General features: G+C 46.4%; 1 protein-coding gene across 1 annotated transcript in view; it reads right to left on the bottom strand.

Annotated features, from left to right (window-relative positions):
- EPAS1 (endothelial PAS domain protein 1) overlaps positions 1–22075 on the bottom strand; it is an 86852-nt gene that overhangs the window by 5230 nt on the left and 59547 nt on the right. The window contains exons 5-12 of the mRNA XM_003926750.4: positions 20348–20466; positions 20013–20218; positions 11161–11267; positions 5436–5583; positions 4526–4740; positions 3375–3559; positions 2693–2803; positions 733–1223 (exon numbers count right to left, since the gene is read on the bottom strand). Of these exons, the coding sequence (XP_003926799.1) occupies positions 733–1223; positions 2693–2803; positions 3375–3559; positions 4526–4740; positions 5436–5583; positions 11161–11267; positions 20013–20218; positions 20348–20466 (1582 nt within the window). The remainder of the gene's footprint in view (positions 1–732; positions 1224–2692; positions 2804–3374; positions 3560–4525; positions 4741–5435; positions 5584–11160; positions 11268–20012; positions 20219–20347; positions 20467–22075) is intronic.

The following is a 22075-nucleotide window of genomic DNA, read 5'->3' as shown; positions in this document are numbered from 1 at the left end:
CTGGTCTGGGGGGTGGCTGCCTGGCTGGGCAATGTCAATCCCTAGGAGGGTTTCTTCTGCCCCTGTCTCTTCCCTGCCTTTTGCTCCCACTGAAAACTAGTTAGGCTGCTCTGTAAAGGGCAAGTAGCAGTGGCCCCTGGGAGTGGCACGTCATGTGCCAACAACTGTGGCTTAGCCCACTGAGCTCTCAGCTGGTGAAATGAGCATGCTGGAGAGAAGGGGAGGTGGGAAAGGGAAGGCACTTCTGGAGCCTGGGCACAGCTCAGACAGGCTGCAGTGGTGGGGACCTGGGGGCAGTTGAAAGGCAAGGGGGAGGCATGGGCATCGTTTTGCTTTTTCAACCAGGGTTTCAGAAGGACAGAATTGAGAAAATGGTCACTCAGATTTTCTGTGAGATGATGAACCCAGATAAGGGCACCCTGGTGGCGGTCCTAGGGGCAACACTGACGTATAGGGCTCTCAACAAGCCACTTCTCTCCTTTTCCTGTCTTCAGTCTCCCCTTGATCCCCTCCAGCCCTAATAAAAAACCCGTCCTGCTCCAGGCCTCACATGGCTTGAGGTGATTCCCCAAAGTCTGAGCTCGGAAAAGGGTTAAATGGGGTATCAGACGGATGGCTCTGGAGAGGGGCAGAGGCCTCCCTGGGGGGTCCAGCTGTCTCACTAGTGGGCACCTCTCTGCTCCATCCTACCTAGCACAGCCTTGCTGGTGCAGCCGAATATCTGCCACTTACCTTGTCTTGAATGTGGAGACATGGGGCGGGGAGACAGGGGGCCCCAATGTCGCTGCTCCCAAGAACTCTGTGCGCTGATCCCCGACAGCCCACTTCATGGGCCCAAAATGTAATGGTGGATCTGGGGGCCACTGGGTGTTGGATCTGCCCCCCATGGAAGAGAGAGGGGTGCTGGCCTGGCCACAGCATGGAGGCAGGGATGCTTTGCTTCCTGCGTCAAAGAAGATGGAGGACATGGGCCGGTGCTCGGGCTCTGTCTTCTTGCTCTCCAGCTGCTGCTGAAACTTGTCCAGGAGGAAGGGACTGTGCGAGGCTACAGGGGCCAGTGGCTGGAAGATGTTTGTCATGGTGCTGAAGCAGTGCTGGGGGGTGGACTGTGGGTTCTCCGGCAAGAGCCGCTCCTCGGGGCAGATGGGGCTTAGCTGGAAGTCTTCCCCGTCCATAGGGATGTAGGGTGCCAGTGTCTCCAAGTCCAGCTCATTGAAATCCGTCTGAGGGGAGACAGCACAGGCAAAGAGGCAAGGCGGTTGGTGCGACCTCACGAACACTATTCCATCTCGGCTCCTGCAGAGCCATCATGTCAAGCACAGTTTCACAGTGCCGCTCAATGGCTCCCTATGGCCTATCGGGAAAACCTCAGACTTGGCTATGGCGTGTACACCACCCTCTATCATGTACCAGCCTTTCCCCACATTTATCCCCTCTTCGCCCTGCACATCGATGCCACCTCCCCACCCAAACTGAAACGTTCTCCTCTCTCCGTCTCGCCTGTCCAGAGCCCACCTTCTCTCTTGAGGCAGCCCCTCTTCCAAAGAGCCAGCCCTGCCCACTCCAGCCTGTGGAGGTTGCCCTTGTCCTACAGTGCTTAGGCCTGTGCTGTACACTGTGGTTTCTGGGGAGCCGAGGAAAGCCTGCCCTCTTCTCCCTAAGTTGGCACAGGCCTAAGGAAGCAGTGAGTGCCTGGGTCCATCTGTGGACTCTCGCAGAGTAACAGCCAGACCCCAGGGATAGAGGGAGTTTGGTTCCAATCAACACATACTCAGAGATCATCCCTTAGGTTGGCAGTATCACAATGGATGCTGCAGGGAACACTCACAAGCAGATGCGGAAAACAGTTTCTGCCTTCAGAGACTGACCACCCTCACTGGGTGTCAGCTGACTAATGACTGCAATGCTAAGAAATGCTTAAGGAGCTGAAGCAGATAGTCATGATTAAGTACTACATGATAAATACTACGGTAGTTCTGAGGAGGGAGGGAGGAGGAAGCGGGTGACAGAAAAGCTGAAATAAGGAACATTTTGCAGAGTAGCTGGGATTTGTGCCAAGTAGGATAAAGATACAAACTGAGTAGCAAGGCAGAAATCTGGTTGAACCCAGACTAAGATAAATGGGGGATTAATGATTTTGTAAAGCATGTACCCCCTCCCTCTACCTTGTCCTTGTTTACATAGTTTTTTCAAGAACATTGGCCTTACGTAACAAATATGTTCCTGAAAAGTTTTATGTAAATGAAAAATTGTCAGACAGATGTTATTTTTAAATGCATTGCATATAAAGTGATTATTTTTTAAAATCACAAGATGAATGTGTTTGTAAAGGGATTAATTGTCCCCTATGTTTATACATGTTTTATACATTTGGCTATGCTTGTTGAATGTAGGGCCTTTTTCAAGAAAGGTGCAGTGGTATTGTTTTGGTTTTCACGTGCGCTAAGAAAGTTATCTAAGCAGAAAATACATATGCTAGGAGTTACCAGTGGAGGAGCTGGATTTGACAGTGGGAGGAGCGGGTGACCACAGGCTCTGTTACCCAGCCTACCTGGTTAGGGGATCTGGGCCTTGACCAAGCATCGCCACTGCTCTTTGCAACAAAGGGATGAGGCTGCAAGAACGGATGTGAGCCTTTGTTGCCTACCAGGCAGCAGGCACACACCCTAGCCCGATCTCCACAGCCACCTACCTGGGTGCTGCATTGGTCCTTGGCCTCTGTGTCCATGGCAAAGAGCTTCTCAATCACTTCAATCTTCAGGTCGTTATCCAGAGAGGTGTAATAGTCTTCAGGGCTGTTGGGCTAGGGGGCAGGAAGGAGGAGGACAGAGTCAAAGATATGGCATTGGTCTCCCTAGAAGTCCAGCATGGAAGAGGAAATACATTCCTGGACCCAAAGGCTCAATTCCATTCCACCACGCAACTATTTGTAGAGAAGCCACTAATTAACGAGCTGTATGAATTAGGTCAATTCATCAACCTCTCTAAAGTCCAGTCTCCTCCTCATAAAATTAGGCTAGTTTTGCTTCATAGGTTGTCCTGTCTTGAGGAGCAAGCAGGATACAGGCTATGGCCAGCAGGGCTGTGCAAACTGTGCAGCTCTGTGCCACATAGGGGATGTTACTGCCCTGCACAGGGACTGAGCTGGGGGCTTAAAGTCCTTCAAGGAGCTTATTTCATTGCGATTGGGGGATGAACACTAAAAGCAAAACATAGCTCTGACACCCAGTAGGTAAGTGTCACAGCCACTCTAGGAGGCTCTGTGATAACATGAGAAGGAGGACAGTACCCGTCCCAAATGTCCCTTCAGCTATCTGGCAGCAGTCACACATAAGGAGCCCTCTCTGTGTCCTCGCCATAAGAGGACTGCTCACCGTGGAGCAGCTGCTGCTGCTGGTGGCACTGGGAGTGGTGCTGCCCGTCGCGGCTGCCTGGGGCACGGTGAAGGCAGGCAGGCTCCCAGCCTCGCTCTGGGTGCTCCTCAACTCTGTGGCCCACGGCTGGCTTGGGGGCAAGATGGCCTTGCCATAGGTTGAGGACTCCTCAAAGTTCTGATTCCCTGTGGAGACAAGGGCCCGGGAGGTGAACACCCACAACCACAGGGCTCACCCCAAGGCAGAGGAAGCCCAGACACAGCAGAGAAGGCCTTAAGAGGGTTTAGCTGGGACACATAGGCCTTTGACTCAGGCTCTGAGTCAATGTAGAGACCCTTTAAAGGGAACAGTCTCCTGGAACATTGAATTTTCACAGACTAAACATGTTAGGAGCCACTCTTCTCTGAGGAGCAATCCTCACGTAACCGCTGGAGAGCTGGAGAATACATCTAAAAGGGGCTGACGCACTCCAGGGTGAGGACTACTCTTCCGGCAGCCACAGCAAGGCCAGGAGAGGGTGGCGGTGGGTGGCTGAGTGGGGAGGATGGGGCTTCAAGGGTGTTTCCAGGATGGGCACAGCCAAGGGCTAAAAACCCTTCCAGGGTCTCCAGTAACTTACATCCCTAGGGACAGGCAGACACTTTAAAGAATTTGTGGGTTTGAGGGCTTAATCCCAGGCCTCAATATGTTCTCTGTGTTTTTGGAATTATGTGTCCCAATATTATTCCAACTTAGCCCTCTGCCTAAACAAGCATCTGTCCTTCCAGACCCTGGTTGGAATCTGTCCCATCTCTGTGACAATGTCCAAGTTGCCTCGGAGCACATCCCTCACCTCTCCCCTCGCTCTCATCTCTGACTCTCGGCACCCATGGTGGAGAATCGACTCCTCAGGGGGTTGTCCACTCTTAACCCCTCCTCATGAAGTGCTGCATCAGGTCAGACATGGGATGGTCTTACAGGGGCAGGAGCAGCTGCTGTTCTTTTATGCCCAGCAGAGCGCCTGGCCTCTAGCAGGTGATTAATAAGACTTGGGGAAGGGGCTGGGGTCGCTCTGGTTAAGACAAAGCTGTAGCTAGGGAGGCCTGTTAGGTCAGAACTCTTCCCAGCCCCAACAGGGTTCCAGGGACCTGGCTTAGCTAAGAAGCACCCACCGAAATCCAGAGAGATGATGGCGTCTCCTGGCGTGGGGGCGAGCTGGGCCAGCTCCTCGGGCTCCTCCTTTAGCTTGGTGAACAGGAAGTTACTCTTCTCAGACACAGCCCCCTTGCCACTGCTGTCAAAGATGCTGTTCATGGCTATCAGGTGGGGCTTGAACAGGGATTCCGTCTGGTCCATGGAGAACACCACGTCATTCTTCTCAATCTCACTAATGGGAGAAGAGGGCCATTCAGACCTTCCACATTTTCTAGAAAAATTTTGCTCCCCTAGATGCATGAAAACCCTGACAGCTAAGCTCTCAGGCAAAAAATAGGTAGGACCCCCAGGCATTGGCATCTTATAAAGAACCACACAATAGAAGTGTGTGAGCTGTGGGGGTAGTGACAACAGGGGTATCCTCTGAATGTATATCTGTTTCTAATGCTGTTTTATTAAAATATTATTGCACTTGAGAGGGGTGGTATATATGAGGCCAGAATGCTTTTGTTTTTGTTTCTAGAAATAACTAGAAATGACTTCCTCTAGCTCTCTTTCCAGGTACTGTAGAGGCATGACACCTTTTTTCCCCAAAAGCATGAATAATTCTCTTTCCTTTTTTCCCATTCAGAAAGTAGTGACTACTGTGTGCTATCTGCCTCCCCATCTGGGTCAGATGCATGCCATAAATGACAGATGACAGGGAAAGGGCAGGAAAAAAAAAAATCCCAACCCAGTATCCTACTGTTCCCGAGACATCCACAGGAAGCCTTCTCAATCACAAGGGTTAGCCCTGCAAAAGCTCCCTGAAGTGATGCCCAGGGCGCTGAGAGGCTTGGCATCTCCTAGGCCCGTCATCCTCAGTCTGGGAAGCTTGGGCACCCCCACATACCCTGCACCAAGGCCCACCAGCCCTCACAGGCTCACCTCAGGACGTAGTTGACACACATGATGCACTGGGGCTGCAGGTTGCGAGGGTTGTAGATGACCGTCCCCTGGGTCTCCAGCCACACATAGCCCCCATGCTTTGCGAGCATCCGGTACTGGCCACTTACTACCTGACCCTTGGTGCACACTAAGGGAGGAGAAACACAGCTGAGCTTAGGGAGGTGGGGCAGGGGTGTGCCCTACGGGCCTCAGGAGATCCCATGGGAGGGCAGTCTAATCTGCAGGGGAACAGATAGAACAGGTCACTGGGGCAGTTGAGGACCAGGGAGAGTGACCTGGAAGGGAGCTTCGGGATCATTTCAGCCAACTATTCATTTTAAATATAGGAAAAGGAGGTGACGAGAGGTGAAATGACTCGCCCAAGGCTGTCTACTGAGGGAGGGACCACTCACTATGCAGTGGCCCATCACCAATCCCTGGACAAGCTGGACTCACAGACCAGCTCAGCTATAAGCGGAACCAAGGCCAGAACCTGCCTTACTTTCTTCACAGGGTTCAATGGGAAGAAGCCCCTCCACACTGGGTAAGGGGGGTATCCCCTGTCAAACACTCCAGTGGGGGGACTTCTAAGCAGCTGGGAGAAAGCCTGACCTCAGGGCTGTTTTTTTTTGACAGCTGACCTACCACCAATACCCTGCTTATGAATACAAGCATTTAAAAAATTGATATCCTTGATTTTTCCAGGTCATAGGCCCGCCACCTTTTGGATCATTGAAGGTTTGTGATTCACAGCAAAGGCAGAGGCAAACCACCCCACCCTTTCTCTGTTGGGGTTGAGAAAAGGCAGAGACCCCAGCAACCCACACACACAGTCTCTTCATGAGCTGTAATAAATCTCTTACACTCCTGCTTCTCCCAACTGCCCAGCCAGGCTTCCTGCTTATGAGGTTTTCCTCTTCTAGATTGTTTTACTAAATGTTCATTCAAAAAGTGCTTTTATTGTCTACGCTGGGGAGGGGTTTCACATCACACAGACTGTCCTTCTTTCCTAGTCCAAAATGCTCCATCTACTCCCATTCAAAAGGAATCAATAAATCTCTTTACATACTAATGCTAGAATTTTTGGCAGTTTTCTGAACTGCCCATTCCTTGGGAATTTTCAGAATTCCAGCTCAGAAGCTCCCAAATCACAGAGAATTAGGAAAGGGCATGGGGGAAGGATCAGGAAATCGTGCTAGCTTGGGGATCTTGGGAAAGGAACAATCCTTCTTGGTTTTGGTTTCCTCCTCTGCAAAACAGGATATTGATAATAATAGTAGTAATGGTAATAATTGTCATCATTAGCTACCCGGTATACCACTGCTGTTTGTACTAAGGATCGAATGTACCTGAATGGCTCATCAGGTACATAAGTGTTGACCGACTGTCACTAATACATTTTGTATAGGAAAAGCCACCTCTTTCCCAGAACTACTAATACGTTTTGTGCCCATGCCCTGTCACAGACAGTTTGTTACACATTTGTCGACAGTATCATGAGGGGCCACTTGGGAGGATATCTAGGTTCTCTGTAAACACAGAGAGTCTCCCCAGTTCTCCTGGTAGGCTTGCAGGCCACCTCACCATTCATCAGCCCTGTACAGCTGAGGAATATGGCTCGCTTCCTACTAGTGCAGTTAATCCTTACACTTATGTTTTGCTTTCCTCTTCAAAAATTCAACAGGCCCTGCAAGGTGCAAGAATTCCTATAACTTAACGTTTGTATAGTGCTTTGCAGTGTTCCAAACTATCTGATGAGATGAATTCGTTTCTGCAAAGCACTTAGAACAGGGCCTGGCATATAGGGCACTCACTAAGGATTAGGTCATCATCACTGCCTTTCATAAGCAACACCATGGGGTGCCTATTATTATTCCCACTTTACAGCTGAAGGAACTGAGGCTTAAAACTACCGAGTGATTTACTGAAAGGCCACTTCAGTGGAAACAGTAGACAGAATTATAGTTCAAATTAAAGATTCCTAGTGTAAGCTTTTTCTGTTTGCTCTTAATAAATGTTATTGGGGTCAAATTTACCTTCAATGAACCACACACCCATTTGAAGTATACAGTTCAGCGAGTTTTGGCAAAGATACAGTGGAGGCATAGAACTTTTCCATCACCGCCCCCACCACCCTATTTTTTATGCCTCTAGGCAGTATCAGGCAGCCACTCTTCTGCTGTTTGCCACTATGTACTGGAATTGTCTTTTCTAGATTTCCATGTAAATGGAATTGTATAGGAGTATCTATTCTTGTGTCTGGCTTCTTTACACTCGGCATGTTTTGAGATTCATCCTGGTGTTGCCGGCATTTGTGGTTTGTTTCTTTTCATCAGTGTAGTCTTCCGTTGCAGGGATATACCATAATTTGTTTATCCATCTGCCTGTTGACGGATGTTTGAGTTGTTTTCACTTTTTGGTTATTACGGATACATTTGCTATAAACATTTGTGTATAGATCTTTGTACGGACATATTTTCATTTCTTTGTGGGTGCAATTGCTGGGTTACATGTAAGAAGCTGCCCAGTTATTTCCAAAGTGGTTGTATGATCCTGTGCCACAGGGAGGATACATATTTTCTTTTAACATGAGGAAACTAGGGCCAGAGGATTAGGATTTGCTTCACCTCATACAAGACAATAGTGACAGAGTCTGAGCTACACAGCACATCTTGTGGCTTCTAGTACAATGGTCTGTTACCTTGGTCCACAAATCACCGGGAGGACCAAATTTTCTGTTGCCACTGTCCTAAACCATCATGGACTCAACAAAGGAAATAAGTTTTATCCTCTCTGCTCACCCTTTATCTGTGCCACTGAGGCTCCTCTGCTGCAGGAAAACGATTCTTGCACAATTTCAAGTGCCTGTATTTAACTTATTTAGATGGTCCTTAATGCAAACCACATTCAGGGTTCTTACTCATTTTGATCAAACAGTACAGCAAGCAAAGGTTTTAACTGCATTTCTAACAATTGCAGGCAAGGGCCTGCTCTGTCAATAGAATATAATTAACGCCAGCTTTCTAATCATCTGCCCATTAATGCCAGCCTTGGTGAAGGGCCTGCTACTTAATAGATAGGAAAATAAGATTAAAGTCCATAAAAAGCCTAAGAGCACATAATATCCTCATATAACAAAGAGAAACTGACCCCCAACCTCACCCCCAGAGTAACAATGTATAAATTATTAATCCATTTGGAAACTTTGGCTTTCAATGATCTAAATCTGGTTGAGCTTCAGCAGGCATTTCAATGGTAAACGTTTACAGGCTAAGACATACACGTGTGTAAATCTGGGACCCCGCTGCGTGAATCTGGACATCTCAAATCTGAGCCTCTGGTTATTCTACAGCATGTGTATGAGTCTGTAGTGCAAGTTTATTTCCAAAAACTCAAGGACAAATGAGAGACAGGGGTCGGGGTGAGGGGCAGGGTCCTGTCATAACTGTCATCCCAATTTCCAACCCATGCAGATTTCCCTTTGCTAGCTGTGGGCTTGCTCCTTTGCTAGCTATGGGTTTCTGAGCTCAGGGCAGCTTTACTTGGCTCCTTCAGAGGAAGAGAGAGCCTGTGATTCCTATTTGGGCTGTGAATTATCTTTCAGTATGCCTAATGCCTAAATACATGGATTCAGTAAAAAGCACCTTATTTTCCCAAGAGTCAGCAGAAAACATGAACCATTTTTATTCCCAGCCTTTTTGATGGATTGAAAATGTTCTAAGAAGAGGGAAAATCCCTTGTTATATGCCTAGTGAGAAGTCACAATTTTTCTTTCCTTTGACGGTAGCTTCTCCTGCTTTCCCATTCTAGAAGATAGAAGACAATACTGTCCTCCAAGAATGCCCAGAAACTTCTTACATTCGTCCCTTGCTTCAGCTTCACCCTTAGCTTGGAGGGAAGGCTAGATTTTTCCCCAGTTTTACATGTAAAGTTAGGAAGGTCCAGAAAGCCAGGCCCTGGGCAATAAGTGGGTCTGCTGGGCCAGAGCCTGGGCCCCAGAGTCCCAGTGCCTGGGTGATTGTCACCTGCCTTTGAAAACAGGAACCCCTCAGGGACCAGGAAGCATGAAGGAATCCCAAAGAAAAGGCTGGAACCAGATGTTACAATTTCAAAGCTGGGGCAGGCTAAGGTGAGGTCACATTCACAGGCCTACAAGAGTACCTCTAACGCTACCCCATCTCTGGGTCCTTGAATAGGGCTGAATCTAGGTGGTTTTGTGTTTGTTTTTGTTTGCCTGAGAGCACAGTGAGAAACGTTTCTGAGACATAGTGGACCCTGTGGTACTGTCAAATCAAACCCAAAAGCCATGAGGAAGAAACAGAGGAACCAATTAGAAAGAAAAGCTCTCACTCCTTAAGAGTGTGTTAACCACCTTCACAGACAGCCCATGGGGTTGTGGCTCTGTTGGCTGTTCTGAACTTGGCTGTCCTAGCTTTAGGGTAGATGGATGGATTTAGGAACCATGGACAAATGGCTGCACTTCCATTTTCTCCATTGCCAGCAGGACCACTGGGAATTTTCTTAGACTTACTTTACCCATTTTTAATCCCCCCATAATCCTCGAGGTGCCACTGTCTACACCACTGTGGGCACTTGTTTTGAAGCATTCGTTTCCAAATATAGTTTTGCCCATGGGTTTATTATCCATTTAGTGCCTGTTCTGTACCAGATGCTATGTTAGATACTGAGGTTGAAGATGTGAGCCACTTGTTCCCAAGGAGCCCACAGTCCTCTTTAAGGGCAGGAATGAATTCTACCAATCTATATTGCTCCCAGTGGGCCAAGTGCAGGGTTATAGGCCCAGAGTCCTTGCATGTTAATGAGTTTCATGGATTCAAGGGAATGGTCCTGGATCACCTGCCAATAAGAAGCCTGAATTGGGAACATGGCCAAGTGAACACCCTAGAACTGCTCTGTCCAATGTGGTAGCCACAAGCCAAGTGTGAATATTTACATTTAAATTAAGACTCAATTGTATAAAATTCAGTTCCTCGGTTTCTCTAGCCATATTGCAAGAACATTTTCACTGCAGAAATGTTTTATAGGGCAGCCCTCTTTTAGAATCCTTGCATAACTCAGGCTTCCTTCAAACTGCAAAGCAGAGTTTCCATACGCCATCCCTGGGTTCCCTGGGCAGCCTTTTCTAAAGCTTCCTTGATCCAGCAAGCAAGCTCTCTGAGGCGGCCTACCTCAACGCATGTATTAAGTTGGACCCATAATACTTTCCCCTCTGTTTAGTCTGAGCCTCCCCAATCCTTCAAGATCCAACTCCCTTCCTTTCCTCAGCTCCCCCGGCCCTCCTCTTCTGTGAACGTATGTGCTTGAATCTGTAGCATGCACCCAAGTTGGTGACGAGTTGAATCATGTTACTGTCTGCAGTGCTGTTCCACAGGGTGTGCAAACCACTGACTGCACACAGGCACTCGGTGGAGGTGGTGTGGGGGACGGAGATTCAGCCCACGCTCCACTCTCTCAGCTAGCTGTGCACCTTGGTACGGGTGTGTCTCCCTGGAGGAGGCATCCTTTTCTAATTTGCATGAAGGAGTCTATAGGCTAGTGGCAGCCTTGGTTTTCTAATCATGTGGAGGGCTTAAGTCTTGTCTGCCACACAAGATGGCAGCTCTGTGCAGGAAGTGACCTGGTCTTCTGTCTCACCCATCACACCCCACTCAAGGCCAGATACCACAGACACAAGGAAGCCACAAGGGGCACTCCTGGAACTCACAGTTCTGGTGACTCTTGGTCATGTTCTCGGAGTCTAGCGCGTGGTAGAATTCATAGGCTGAGCGGCCGAGCAGGTCCTCAGGGTGGTAACCAATCAGTTCTGTGATTCTGAGTTTTTAAAAAGGTAGCATGTAAAGAAGAAAGATTACTAGCTTATTAATAATTGTAAACCATAATTATTAACCATATTAACTTAGCACAGCATATGGGCAGGGGCTCAAGGAGCTAACCCCAGAAGGCAAGTTACACACACACACACGTGCAGATGAACACAATCCAGACTTTCTCATCACACCATGTATCCAAGCAAAACAACACTGTGCTCAATCTGCAATCGCGGATTTTCCCAAACCCCTGTTGTTCCTGCCCTTCCTGAAGCCATGTTTGGGAGGAGAGAAAAGCGCCAATTCTGAGGACTCCCTCTCCCTACTACCCCTGGTACACACATATGCCTGTTCTCCAAGAACCACTGGAAGGGGCTCACCCCCAAGTTTTTGCAGATGAGGGAGTAGAGATCCAGGACGGGCAGATGATCTGCCTGATGCCTACACAGGTGTCCAGAGACACAGCAAGAATGAAAACTGGGGCCTCCAGTTGCTACGTCAAGCTCATTCTAGTAGAAAGCAGTATAAGTGAAACATGAAAATTATGTGGCCCCAGATAGAGCCACCTTTGTCTCTGTGTCAACCAGCATGTGAGGAGTCTAGGCAGGCAGAGCCCGCCTGTGCTTAAACCCTTACTCCTCTGGATGCTTCTCTGCAGGCCCTGCCTATGACCTCAGGTACCCTCGGATACCAGGTTTGCCTTCCATGGCTTTTTCTACTTGTCCCTCACATTTCAAGGAAAGGAAGAAGACAAGGAGGTGCTGAGAGGAAGAAATATTAAATCATAGTCATAGAAATGTGCCTTATTATACTCTAATAGGCAGCTCTCAAATGACAGCACTTGGCTGTCATTTCAGTGTCCTTTTCTTCATTCTGTAAGGTCTCTGGTTTTGATGGGAAGTGGGTAGAGAAAGGGCAAACATGGAGAACCATGAAGAATCACTTAACACTCTTAGGACCCTTTGCTCTGTGCTGGAATCACGAAAATAAAGCCCTGTCCAAGAAACACCAGGTTGGCTGCTTTACCCAATATCACGTCCTATTAGGCTATATAATACCTCCATATTATCTCTCAAAATCTTGGTTCTCTCACAAACTTTTAATAATGGCCTCACTGTCTTGTTTACTTAGCCTATCCCAAGTTAGAAGTGATGCCACAGTCTCTTTATTACAACTCTATTTCAGAAGGCATGACTCCTGGATACAGTCCTGTCATTTACACTTGCAGGGGATCAAACACTGAGAGGAAAGCAGAAGCAGTGCCTCCTTATTTCCTGTCTCTGCTCTAAACCCATCCCCCAACAGGTCAACTTGCATGTCTGTCAGACCAAATTGCCCTAAAATACTACTCACATCCTGCCACACCCCTATTCAAGCATCTACAGCTTTCCCTTTTGCCAACTATCCTAAGAGTAAATGCTGCCTAACTTCCAAGTCCCCCCAGAACCTACTCTCCACCTTTTGAGCAATTTGATTTTTCGACTCATCTGTAAAATGTTATGGACCCTCTGTCATGGAAGATCCCTCTCCCCTCACTTCCCCATGCGTGGAAAACTCATTCTTGCCGCAGAAGCTTTATGCCTTCTCTTCTCCAAGCCCTGACACCTCCAGGATCATCTCAAAGGCTCACCTTCTCCACACAGCCTTCTACAGTTCCTCCAGCACAATGTCTTTCAGGAGGTCCAAAGGAGTATGCACAATATTACAGAGAATTATGCATTTGTCCCCTCACATCCTAGGCTATCCACCCCTGAACTCAGGGACCACTTTATCTTTTTGCTTCCTCTATAATGGGTACTTAGTAAAAACATGAACAGCTGACCAGTAGATTGATTTTCTCTTTGAACCTAAGGTACAGACACCTATCTATCTACTTTTCTTCCTAGACTAATATGACTGTCTCAATGCACACCAGTGTGCTCACTCATACATACACACACACACACACACACACACATGCACACGCGTGCGCGCGCATGCACACACACACACAAACACACACACCTTGTTATAATATTCTATCCATCCTTCCTTTATTCTGTAAGGCATCTGGCTTTGAAGTGGGCAAAGAAGAGGCAAGTTCTCTGCCTGGGTGAGACTTTGGGGGTTAAAGCCTTTGTCAAACAAGGAGCAGCTCAACAGGGCTGAGAGGCTTAGGTCTCAGCTGATTCAGCCCAGTGGAGATTTCCCCCGTGAGATCCCAGCAGCTCACTTGTGCCAGCCAGCTGGTCTCAGAGCAGAAGGATCTGTCCCCTCACTTGGCCCTGAGCAGGGAGGTCTCTGAACTCATGAGCAATGGGCACATTATCTGGCAGCCTAACTCAGTGGGGCTGGCGCCCAAGTGCACCTTGGAGAAGGTGGAGACTGGGGGGAACAAGGAAACAGAACAGTGCTGGTCCTGCAATCAGCTAGCTCTGCTACTGGGTCAGATGATTTTCAAGCTTAGCCTGGGAACTAGAACTGCATGAGTAAGCCCTGCTGACAATGGGCTGGCCATCTACAGGCTCACTGACTTGCCAGATAACCTGCTTCTGTTCCTGGGCAGGTCTAGAATTTTCTAGAGACCCTCCAAAATGAGTCTGCTGGCATTCTAGGAAAGATGCCATTCTACTCTCTGAAGGAATTAAATTTCCTCTTGAGATTAGAATCTTTAAATTAAAATGTTCAAAGTAGATGTTTATTATAATCAGCCTCATAATAAAATGTTTATCTAATTAATGTATCATCCATTCAAAGGCACACAATGGGCATGTTTTGGAAGTGGACAAACAAAACTAGATTTCAGAACTGCCAGATATCTTCCCAGTAGCAGCTTTCATTTATCTTGTCAACTAAAATAAATATTTAATGTCTCCTTCTTCATTCCTTTAAACAGACTACTATAAAAACTGGGAAATACACCACATCCCAAACACAATTGAAGAACATTTGAGTTGTCAAACTTCACAAAGCCAGGAAACCCCAACTTAAAGCTCATGGTCATTCGCCCCCATGTGCAGGCACGTAGACGCCAGTGGGGAGGTTAATGAACCAAGCTTGTTTATAAGGTCGCTCCTACGGCACACAAGGCCCTTCCCTGCTCATTTCCCCCAGACTCCAGACAAGCCTTTTGAGCTGGGCTGTGATAACACAGGTTCATCTTCTCTCTCCATCAGGGGCCAGGAAACTGTTTTTCTTTCTTTCTTTCTAATTAGGGACCCCTGACTCAATGGGAAAAAGAAAATCAGTTTGAGGTCACCCATAAATGTAAAAGTCAACCCAGTAGGGCTGTTCTAAGATAAGAGAGAAATATACCAGGACTTAATTCGCCAGATTTCAAACATAAGAACAGAGGATACTTTTTAATAATGAAGAGGAAAAAGCAGCTGACCAAGGATGCAGTGCAGAGAGAGATGCAGACAGATAGGCAGCCACAAGGAGGCAGAGGAAGGACGAAAGGAAACAAAATACAGCTGTAAGATGGGTTGTTGAATTCTGAAGTTGGTGTCACCCCTGGTAAATATGCGGGTCAGCTCTCTGAACTCTGGACTTCGGAGTGAGATGTGCCTTCAAAATGTCAAATGAATGATTCATTGCTCTTTACTCTAAAAACTGTTTATAAGCTCTATTCAAAATACACCACCTATAGCAGAGTGCTCGCAAAAAAAAAATTATTCTCTTGGCTACAGCATGAGTGCTGCCACCTCAAGCGGCAGAGAGGAATCCAGCCACAGACCTAAGAAGGCTGGCTCTTCTTCCCAGCATGTAATTGCCAGCTCCCGCCCACGTGCGGCGCAGCGCCGTGGTCCTTGACTTCAGATGCCACTGTCTGCAGTCACGCAAGATCTGGCTGCAGTTTTTACCCCTGTTCCCTACACGAGTAAAGGATTTGCTAGGTAAATTAATCATGTAAGCAAGATGGTGACAGAGTATTTAAACTGTTTAAGAGGATAAAAGTTTTAAGCACTTCGTAACCACCTATTTGTTTTCCAAAGAATGTATTTTCTAATAAATACTTCAAGTCGGCTTGCTCTCCTTCCACTCCCTGCCAGTGGCCTCTCCTCAGCACCCCGTGATTTATCTCATTTTGGTTTCTATATGTGCTTATAAGCTTTGACACTGCATTTACTTACTAAAATCTACACTGTTCACTAACTCAGATTTACTTCTGTGCCTTCTGTTGATTTTAATGTATTTCCATCTAGATTTTGTTTTAAACCACAGTACTTAAGCCTTGTGTTTTTCTCAAATACTACATCATTATATGAAATCTATATAACCAGCTTTGTAATTAATGGGAAATCCACTTCTCTCCTGTCTGTGGAGTGTTACAGGTATCTAAGGGAGTAAGTGTATACATAGGAAGTTTGCATGTGTGTGTGTGTGTGTGTGTGTTTTACAACTTAACAGCCCTTTATCATTCCCTTTACTGACATCTTTAGGATCCTCGACCTTTCCCTCACTTTTACCATTTTTACTTATTTTCAATTTGACTTATTTGTAGATAAACACCATAAATTTATCCACAGAATTTGGAATGAAGGGCTCCTGATTTATTAAACTGTAACTCCTGATATTAGTATGTCCTGTGTTGCCTGAATCCAATGACAAAACAGGGTTGCCCTCAACTTTACCTGTAAAAATTACATGATGCTGTTCGTTGATGTGAAATTTTACTGTAATTTTGAAACCTTTCTCCCTGGTGATACTGCTCCTATCCACATAATTTTCTTTTATAATTTATTTCTAAGATACAGGAAGACTCCTACAGCTGACAAAAATCACAGCAGGATTATAATAATTAGAAAGGCTTTTTCCCTCTATCTCCTTGATGGCTTGGCTTCCTTCACAGTTATCTCTTTTGCCAGTAGATGGCACCTCTACATGAATTTAAGAGCCACCTTATTTTAAAGTTAAATTACTTGGGAACAACTTTTGTTTTCCATTTGGGTAAATGGAATGTTGTATTTTGTACCATTCACTGTGATTTCATTATATGGCTTATGTCTCAAACTCTCAACTCCTGGAGATCAGGAATCATCTCTTTTACTTTGATGTAATGGTCTCTGGCACACAGTTACATAGATGCTCAGTAAATGACAGTTCATTAATTCGTTGTTCAGTATTTCAGGAAACAGAGTGTAATGCCTATGTTTGAGTCATAAATGAAGAAAAGATCATTACCTCCATTAATAATCAGGTTGTTTTTCTTTCACCCTGCTACTCAACGTGCTCCCCTTGTCTAGAACATTTGACCATAGGTACATGTTATTGACATATGAATTGTTACGAAATTTACTTTTAAAAGTATTTACTACTTTTAAAATAATGCAGGACTTAATATGGTACTATGATCCCTCATTAACAGGAAGACAAATGCATTTTGAGCCATCTGCATTCCTTTATTCAATTTCAGATGTTTCAGAATAGGTTGTTTCCGATTGAGCTGATTTGACCTGAGAGGTCAATGTAAAATTAGAGTTGTCTTTTCTCTCTTCTGTTTTATTTCTCTACCTTCTTTCCTCTCTGTTCTCCTTTATCTTTTTCTCCATGACCGTTTTTCTTTTTTTGTTTGATTGTGTCCATGATTTCAGTATATCTAAGAAAAGTACCAAGCTGCTTCAAAAGTGATTTTGTGGATTCTAACTGCCATACATTTTCTTCAGATTCTAACTTTTCTGACAGAAAAACAATCCTCTTTGTCAGAATCACAGCCTCTCGCGTGTCTCAGATGTCATTAAACCTAGTGAATTTTCTGATTAAAATGGAAAACCCCTCACCCCATTAGGTATAGCAGACAGGCACTGGTTTTTGAAGCATCTGTCTCTGAAGGGTAATTGAGGTGGAGAGGTTCGTGTGCATGTGCATATGCTTCTCCCCATCCCATCACAAAGGGTGAACAGAAGACAAGCTACCATAACCAAAAAAATCCCAGGCCTCATCAAAGCAATTGAGGTATAACACTTAGGGATTAAAGACTTAAAATAGTCACTTCATCAACTGTCTAAGCCATGTCTGTGCCCTTGTTAACTAATCTGCTAATCGGTTAAACACAACTTCTGTGTGGCACAGCATTCTATGTCTTTAAATGCTTCTGCATTCAGCTCTCCAGCACCACTGAATTCACACTTGGGGCCATGTAACTGGGTTTCTTGAAAAGCAAGATTTTGCTGAAAATGCAGTGTGTCCTGCAAAACTTATAAGCAATATTACCCTCCACATTGTGAGTCACAAAGCCCTGAATCACGAGGCTTGATACTTCCTTTAAGCCAGAAGCTACTCTGCCTACCAGCCCTGAGCCAAACTAAGAAGTCAGCACAGCGTCTTTCCCCTTTCTATGTACATTTCCTCTCCAGCCACATTTAGACATCCAATTCCTTGTGTCGTCCCCCTCTTCTTTTGTCCAGAGGTTAGTACCTTCAGAAAATTACCTGAAACTCATTTAAACCAAGATAATGAATAAGGATAATGCTGAATTACCCTTTCCAGAGGATTTTTTCTCACTGTAACAAGAATCAAAATCTTAAGCTTAAAAAAAAATCTCTTTTCTATTATGTAGGGATGCCGAGTTATTTTCTAGGACAGTAGGGTAGGGTTTTCCCAGTGCTTACAGAGTCATATTGTAGATGTGCTTCACTCACCAGGGGCTACATGGCTAGACCAGCTTAAGCTAGTGACATGGGGGCTATGCATTGGGATTGTCCATGTTATCTCACAAGACTACCGAGAGGCGTGCATGAAGCTGTGTCTTCTGCCCAGAATGTTCACTTGATACAAAGACTGCATCTGATAAATAACCTTACCTGTAACATGGATTCCCGCAGTGCCTGCCTTTAAAAGGTAAATTTTCCTCTTGAACCATCATCTTTATCGTCCTCATCACCATCACCACCACCACTACTAACGAATGTAATAAATGGTGACTATGTCGACGTTCCAGGACAAAAGGCTTCATACATGACATTTTCTCCCTATGAGGTTACAGCATTTCTTTCTAGTTATATAACCACCTACTACCTCCAAAAGCTTTGAATCCTGACCCTGCTGTGGTCAGAACTGAAGGACAGTAGAACTCAAGAATATTTTTACAAAAGTTCTGAAATTGTGCCACAAATGGTGGGCAACTCTAAGAAGGGGCCATGAACCAACACCAGGCCAGTCTGGAATCAGAGGAGAGAAACCCTATCCCAAGAGGGGAGGGTCCCTCCCATGAAGAAACCAGATGCCTTTGGGATGTCCAGCTGATGGGAGAAAGGTGGGTAGGCCTAGGGGAGGCTCAGCAGGAGCTTTTTTCCTGGGGTTCCGTGGTTTCCTGCTGGCTGAAGAAGACAAGGCAGATTCTTGCTGATCCGGGGGATTCCTCTTCCTGCCCCCCAGCCACTAACTGCCTTCAGAAGTGATTTCGACTCCTTGAGTTTAGTGGAAGATTTAGCTTTGGAGGAGGCCAAGGACAGGAAGTAAGATATAAGCAATAATGAAGCCTCACACATGTTGTGGTGGCTGGACTTTTTAAAGTGCTTGCGCAGCCATTGTTGCATTTTACTAGGACCCCATGAAACAGGTTGAGAAAGTGTTATGTCTGTTTTAGAGAAGGGGAAAGTGAGATCTCAGGGTTTCCTGAGGAGAAACCCTAGAAGATGAGAGAAGAGTGGCAAAGAGTTTGGGGTAGCAAAGAGCTGCCACAGCCACTGTCACCCTGGGACAAATGGCGGCTCTAGATGCTGCAGAAAGCTGAGGTCAGGCAGGGAGATCTCTGCCAGGAAGGGCACATCCGGGGTGTGCTACTTAGCAAGCCGCAGTGGTGCTTACTCAAGCCAGGGCTACCCTGGGCCCAGCCTTCTGCATTTCCTTCCCTCCCTGGGGCCAGCCATTGCTCAGGGCATCTGTTCTCTCCATCTTCCTTCTCCTACCTCCTATCATCAGGCTCCACAGTCCCACAGGCAGGGCTGGTGAGAGAGTTGGGGGCTGTGGGATGTCTAAATACTCCCTCCTATGACAACCCCAGCCTCTTCCCCACCTGCTTCAATCCTCTAAATGAGACAAGAACCAGAGATGGCATGATTTGCATAAGCAGTCTTAGGCACTCTTTCAGCAACTCTAATAAAGGTGATAGTAAGAGCTAACACTGAACATTTATTACTAGATTTGAACCTAGGCCATCTAGTTCTGAAGCCCATGCTCTTAATAAGTACTATGTCTCCTAAGAGAATTTCCAGCTGGGTCTGGCACTGGGGGTTATTAGCGTCTGCCTTAGCTGCCTTCATCTTAGCCTTCAAAATGGTTGGACAATGGCCGGAATGGAGTTGCATGCAGGAAGGAACAAGGCAGAGGGAAAGGCTCAGTCAGTAATGGAAGAGGGTTAGTCTTCAGGGCAGAAGCTGATGTCCCAGCTGGCCTCTGAAGCAGGAGTACAGATGGAAGTCTGTAGACTCTTCTCTTTCTCCTGGGGTAGAACACTGCCTTGAGAATTTCCCCAGGAGCGTGATACATATATGGAGAAATATGTTCACACCACAACGATGAGAAGAGTTGTACATGAGGAAAGCTGTACAGATGGACCCTGAGGCTCTGTCACCTGGAGACCACTGAATATAGTACCGGGAAACCTCGGAGGGCACAGATGCAATCAAACAATAACACAGATCCACGAACATGTGCCCAGGAATATCACATCTATGTTCAGTTCCTCATCTTTAACACAAGCACAGCCCCACACACGCATAGGTCAGACCCATCTCTGCCCACAGCATACATACTCATGGTCCCCTACCTGTCATCACAGTAGGTAAACTTCATGTCCATGCTGTGGCGGCTCAGAAAGGTCTTGCTGTCCAGGGGGATGTCCATGTGGGATGGGTGCTGGATCGGCTCACACATGATGATGAGGCAGGACAGCAGGGGCTCTTTGTAGCCACACAGACTGCTGTGAGGAGGGCAGTTGTTGTAGACTTTCACCTGGCCCGTGCAGTGCAAGACCTGAGACAGGCATGGAAAGGTCAGACGTGGGCCCGAGAATGCTGGGGGTTTGGGGCAGGGCTGTAGGCATCCCCTGCACCCTCATCACCCTACACCTGGGACTCCAACCCCAGCCTGAGGTTGCCCTACCTTCCAGGTGGCTGACTTGAGGTTGACGGTTCGGCCTCTGTTGGTGACTGTGCACTTCATCCTCATGAAGAAGTCCCGCTCTGTGGACATGTCTTTGCTTTTTTTCCCAAAACCAGATCCTGGATGTGGAAAGATGGGAAGAACCAAATGAAGTTAGTTTTATATGAATATTCATGAGAGGGGCCCAGGGCAGTTTTTCTCACCAGCCTATTGTTTGTATTTTCCAACTATCTGCTCTCAGCACCTGTAGTCTGCCATTAACAGGGAGCTCCATCATGGCCTGGGAACTAATGGTTCCTGCTCTCCAGCTTGTCTCCTCCACTTGGGAGCATCAACTTCCCACAAGGCAGGAACTGTTCCATCATTTGATTTCGCATTACATTACATCTGGAACATGGTCACTGGTCCCTTCAGGGCAGTGGCACAACGAATGCCCATCAGCCACTAGCCCGGCAACCCTTTCCTGGGGCAGGCCCAGGTCGTCTCGCAGAAATCTCCTAGGGACAGTCTGGGTGAGGCCACAGTTACTCCAAGAGTATAAGCCTCACAAGTTAGAAATGTCTCTCAGACACTCCCATCTTTCCTTTATAAACTGTCTCTCAGGAGGAATTTAACCCCTCCTATACCCCATTCACAAACTGCAGTAGAGTGTTCAGGATACCATGCCGTTAGCTTTCTCTCTGAAGAGACATCTATATCAAGGCTCTAGAGAGACCTCTGGTATGAATCTCCTTACAGTGGATTTGGTGAGCAAGTCCACTTTAACGATTAACTCAACCTGGATCATATCCTTTCTCAGCAAGAATTAAATAAATCACCAAGAGCAGCAATATAGCTTCCTTCCTCAGAACATTTTCCACTTTTTGTAAAACAAAGTAATGAATAGAATGCCAACTGAGTCCCACTTGTCTTTGTCTAAATACTACACCACCATCTCTGGTACCTACTTTCAAAGATACAATCCTGCCCCCTCCTTGTTTAAAACAGTCACACTCCTTCGTCCAGGAGGGTGACTAAACTTCCAGAGGACCTTGATTTGACTGACATATTCCTGCAGAGTTATGTGTCAGAGGAACTGTGGCACCCTTGGACAAAACTTTAACATCCTTCAGGGAGCCCACTCAGTAACAGACCGAAAAGTGAATTTTCTTTTTCTTTTTTTTTTTTAAGAGAACATTCCTTCATCATGATTATAAAGCTATTTCTCCTATACTTAATTATGATTCTTACCATTTTAATTTTCAGAGGTGGGTTTAGCATATAATGAGATATACCTGTATCTTGGGATCTGGCCCCACAACCAGTACCAGACCAAGTGTTGGGTATGAGGGAGCTGGAAGGATTCATTTGTAGCTGTTGCTTGGGTTTTATTGAGGCCTCTTAACTTGCTAATCTCGGGATTCTCCCCATGCTGACATTTGATCATTCTTTCTAAACACTGCTCCATGAAGATCACTCTACCCCTGCTCAAAAACCTTCAATAGCTCCCTATTGTCTATGGAATAAAATTCAAGACCTTCCACCTGGCCTTCAAAACCTTCCACAACCTGCCTTATGGCTTTCTTGTCCTCTAGGAACTCAAACTAACCCTTATGTCTAGATCATGAGTCCACCCACAGGCTGGTACCTTCAGTGAAGATTTGCTGCTTCATTGAGTTTGACTGATCCCAAGTCCTCAACATGCAGACCAAGAGATCTAAAGTTCTACTCAGATAATTAGAGGTCACT

This window comes from Saimiri boliviensis, chromosome 1, assembly GCF_048565385.1.
Source record: "Saimiri boliviensis isolate mSaiBol1 chromosome 1, mSaiBol1.pri, whole genome shotgun sequence".
Taxonomy (NCBI): domain Eukaryota; kingdom Metazoa; phylum Chordata; class Mammalia; order Primates; family Cebidae; genus Saimiri; species Saimiri boliviensis.
This window is presented reverse-complemented; position numbering and strand designations above follow the sequence as displayed.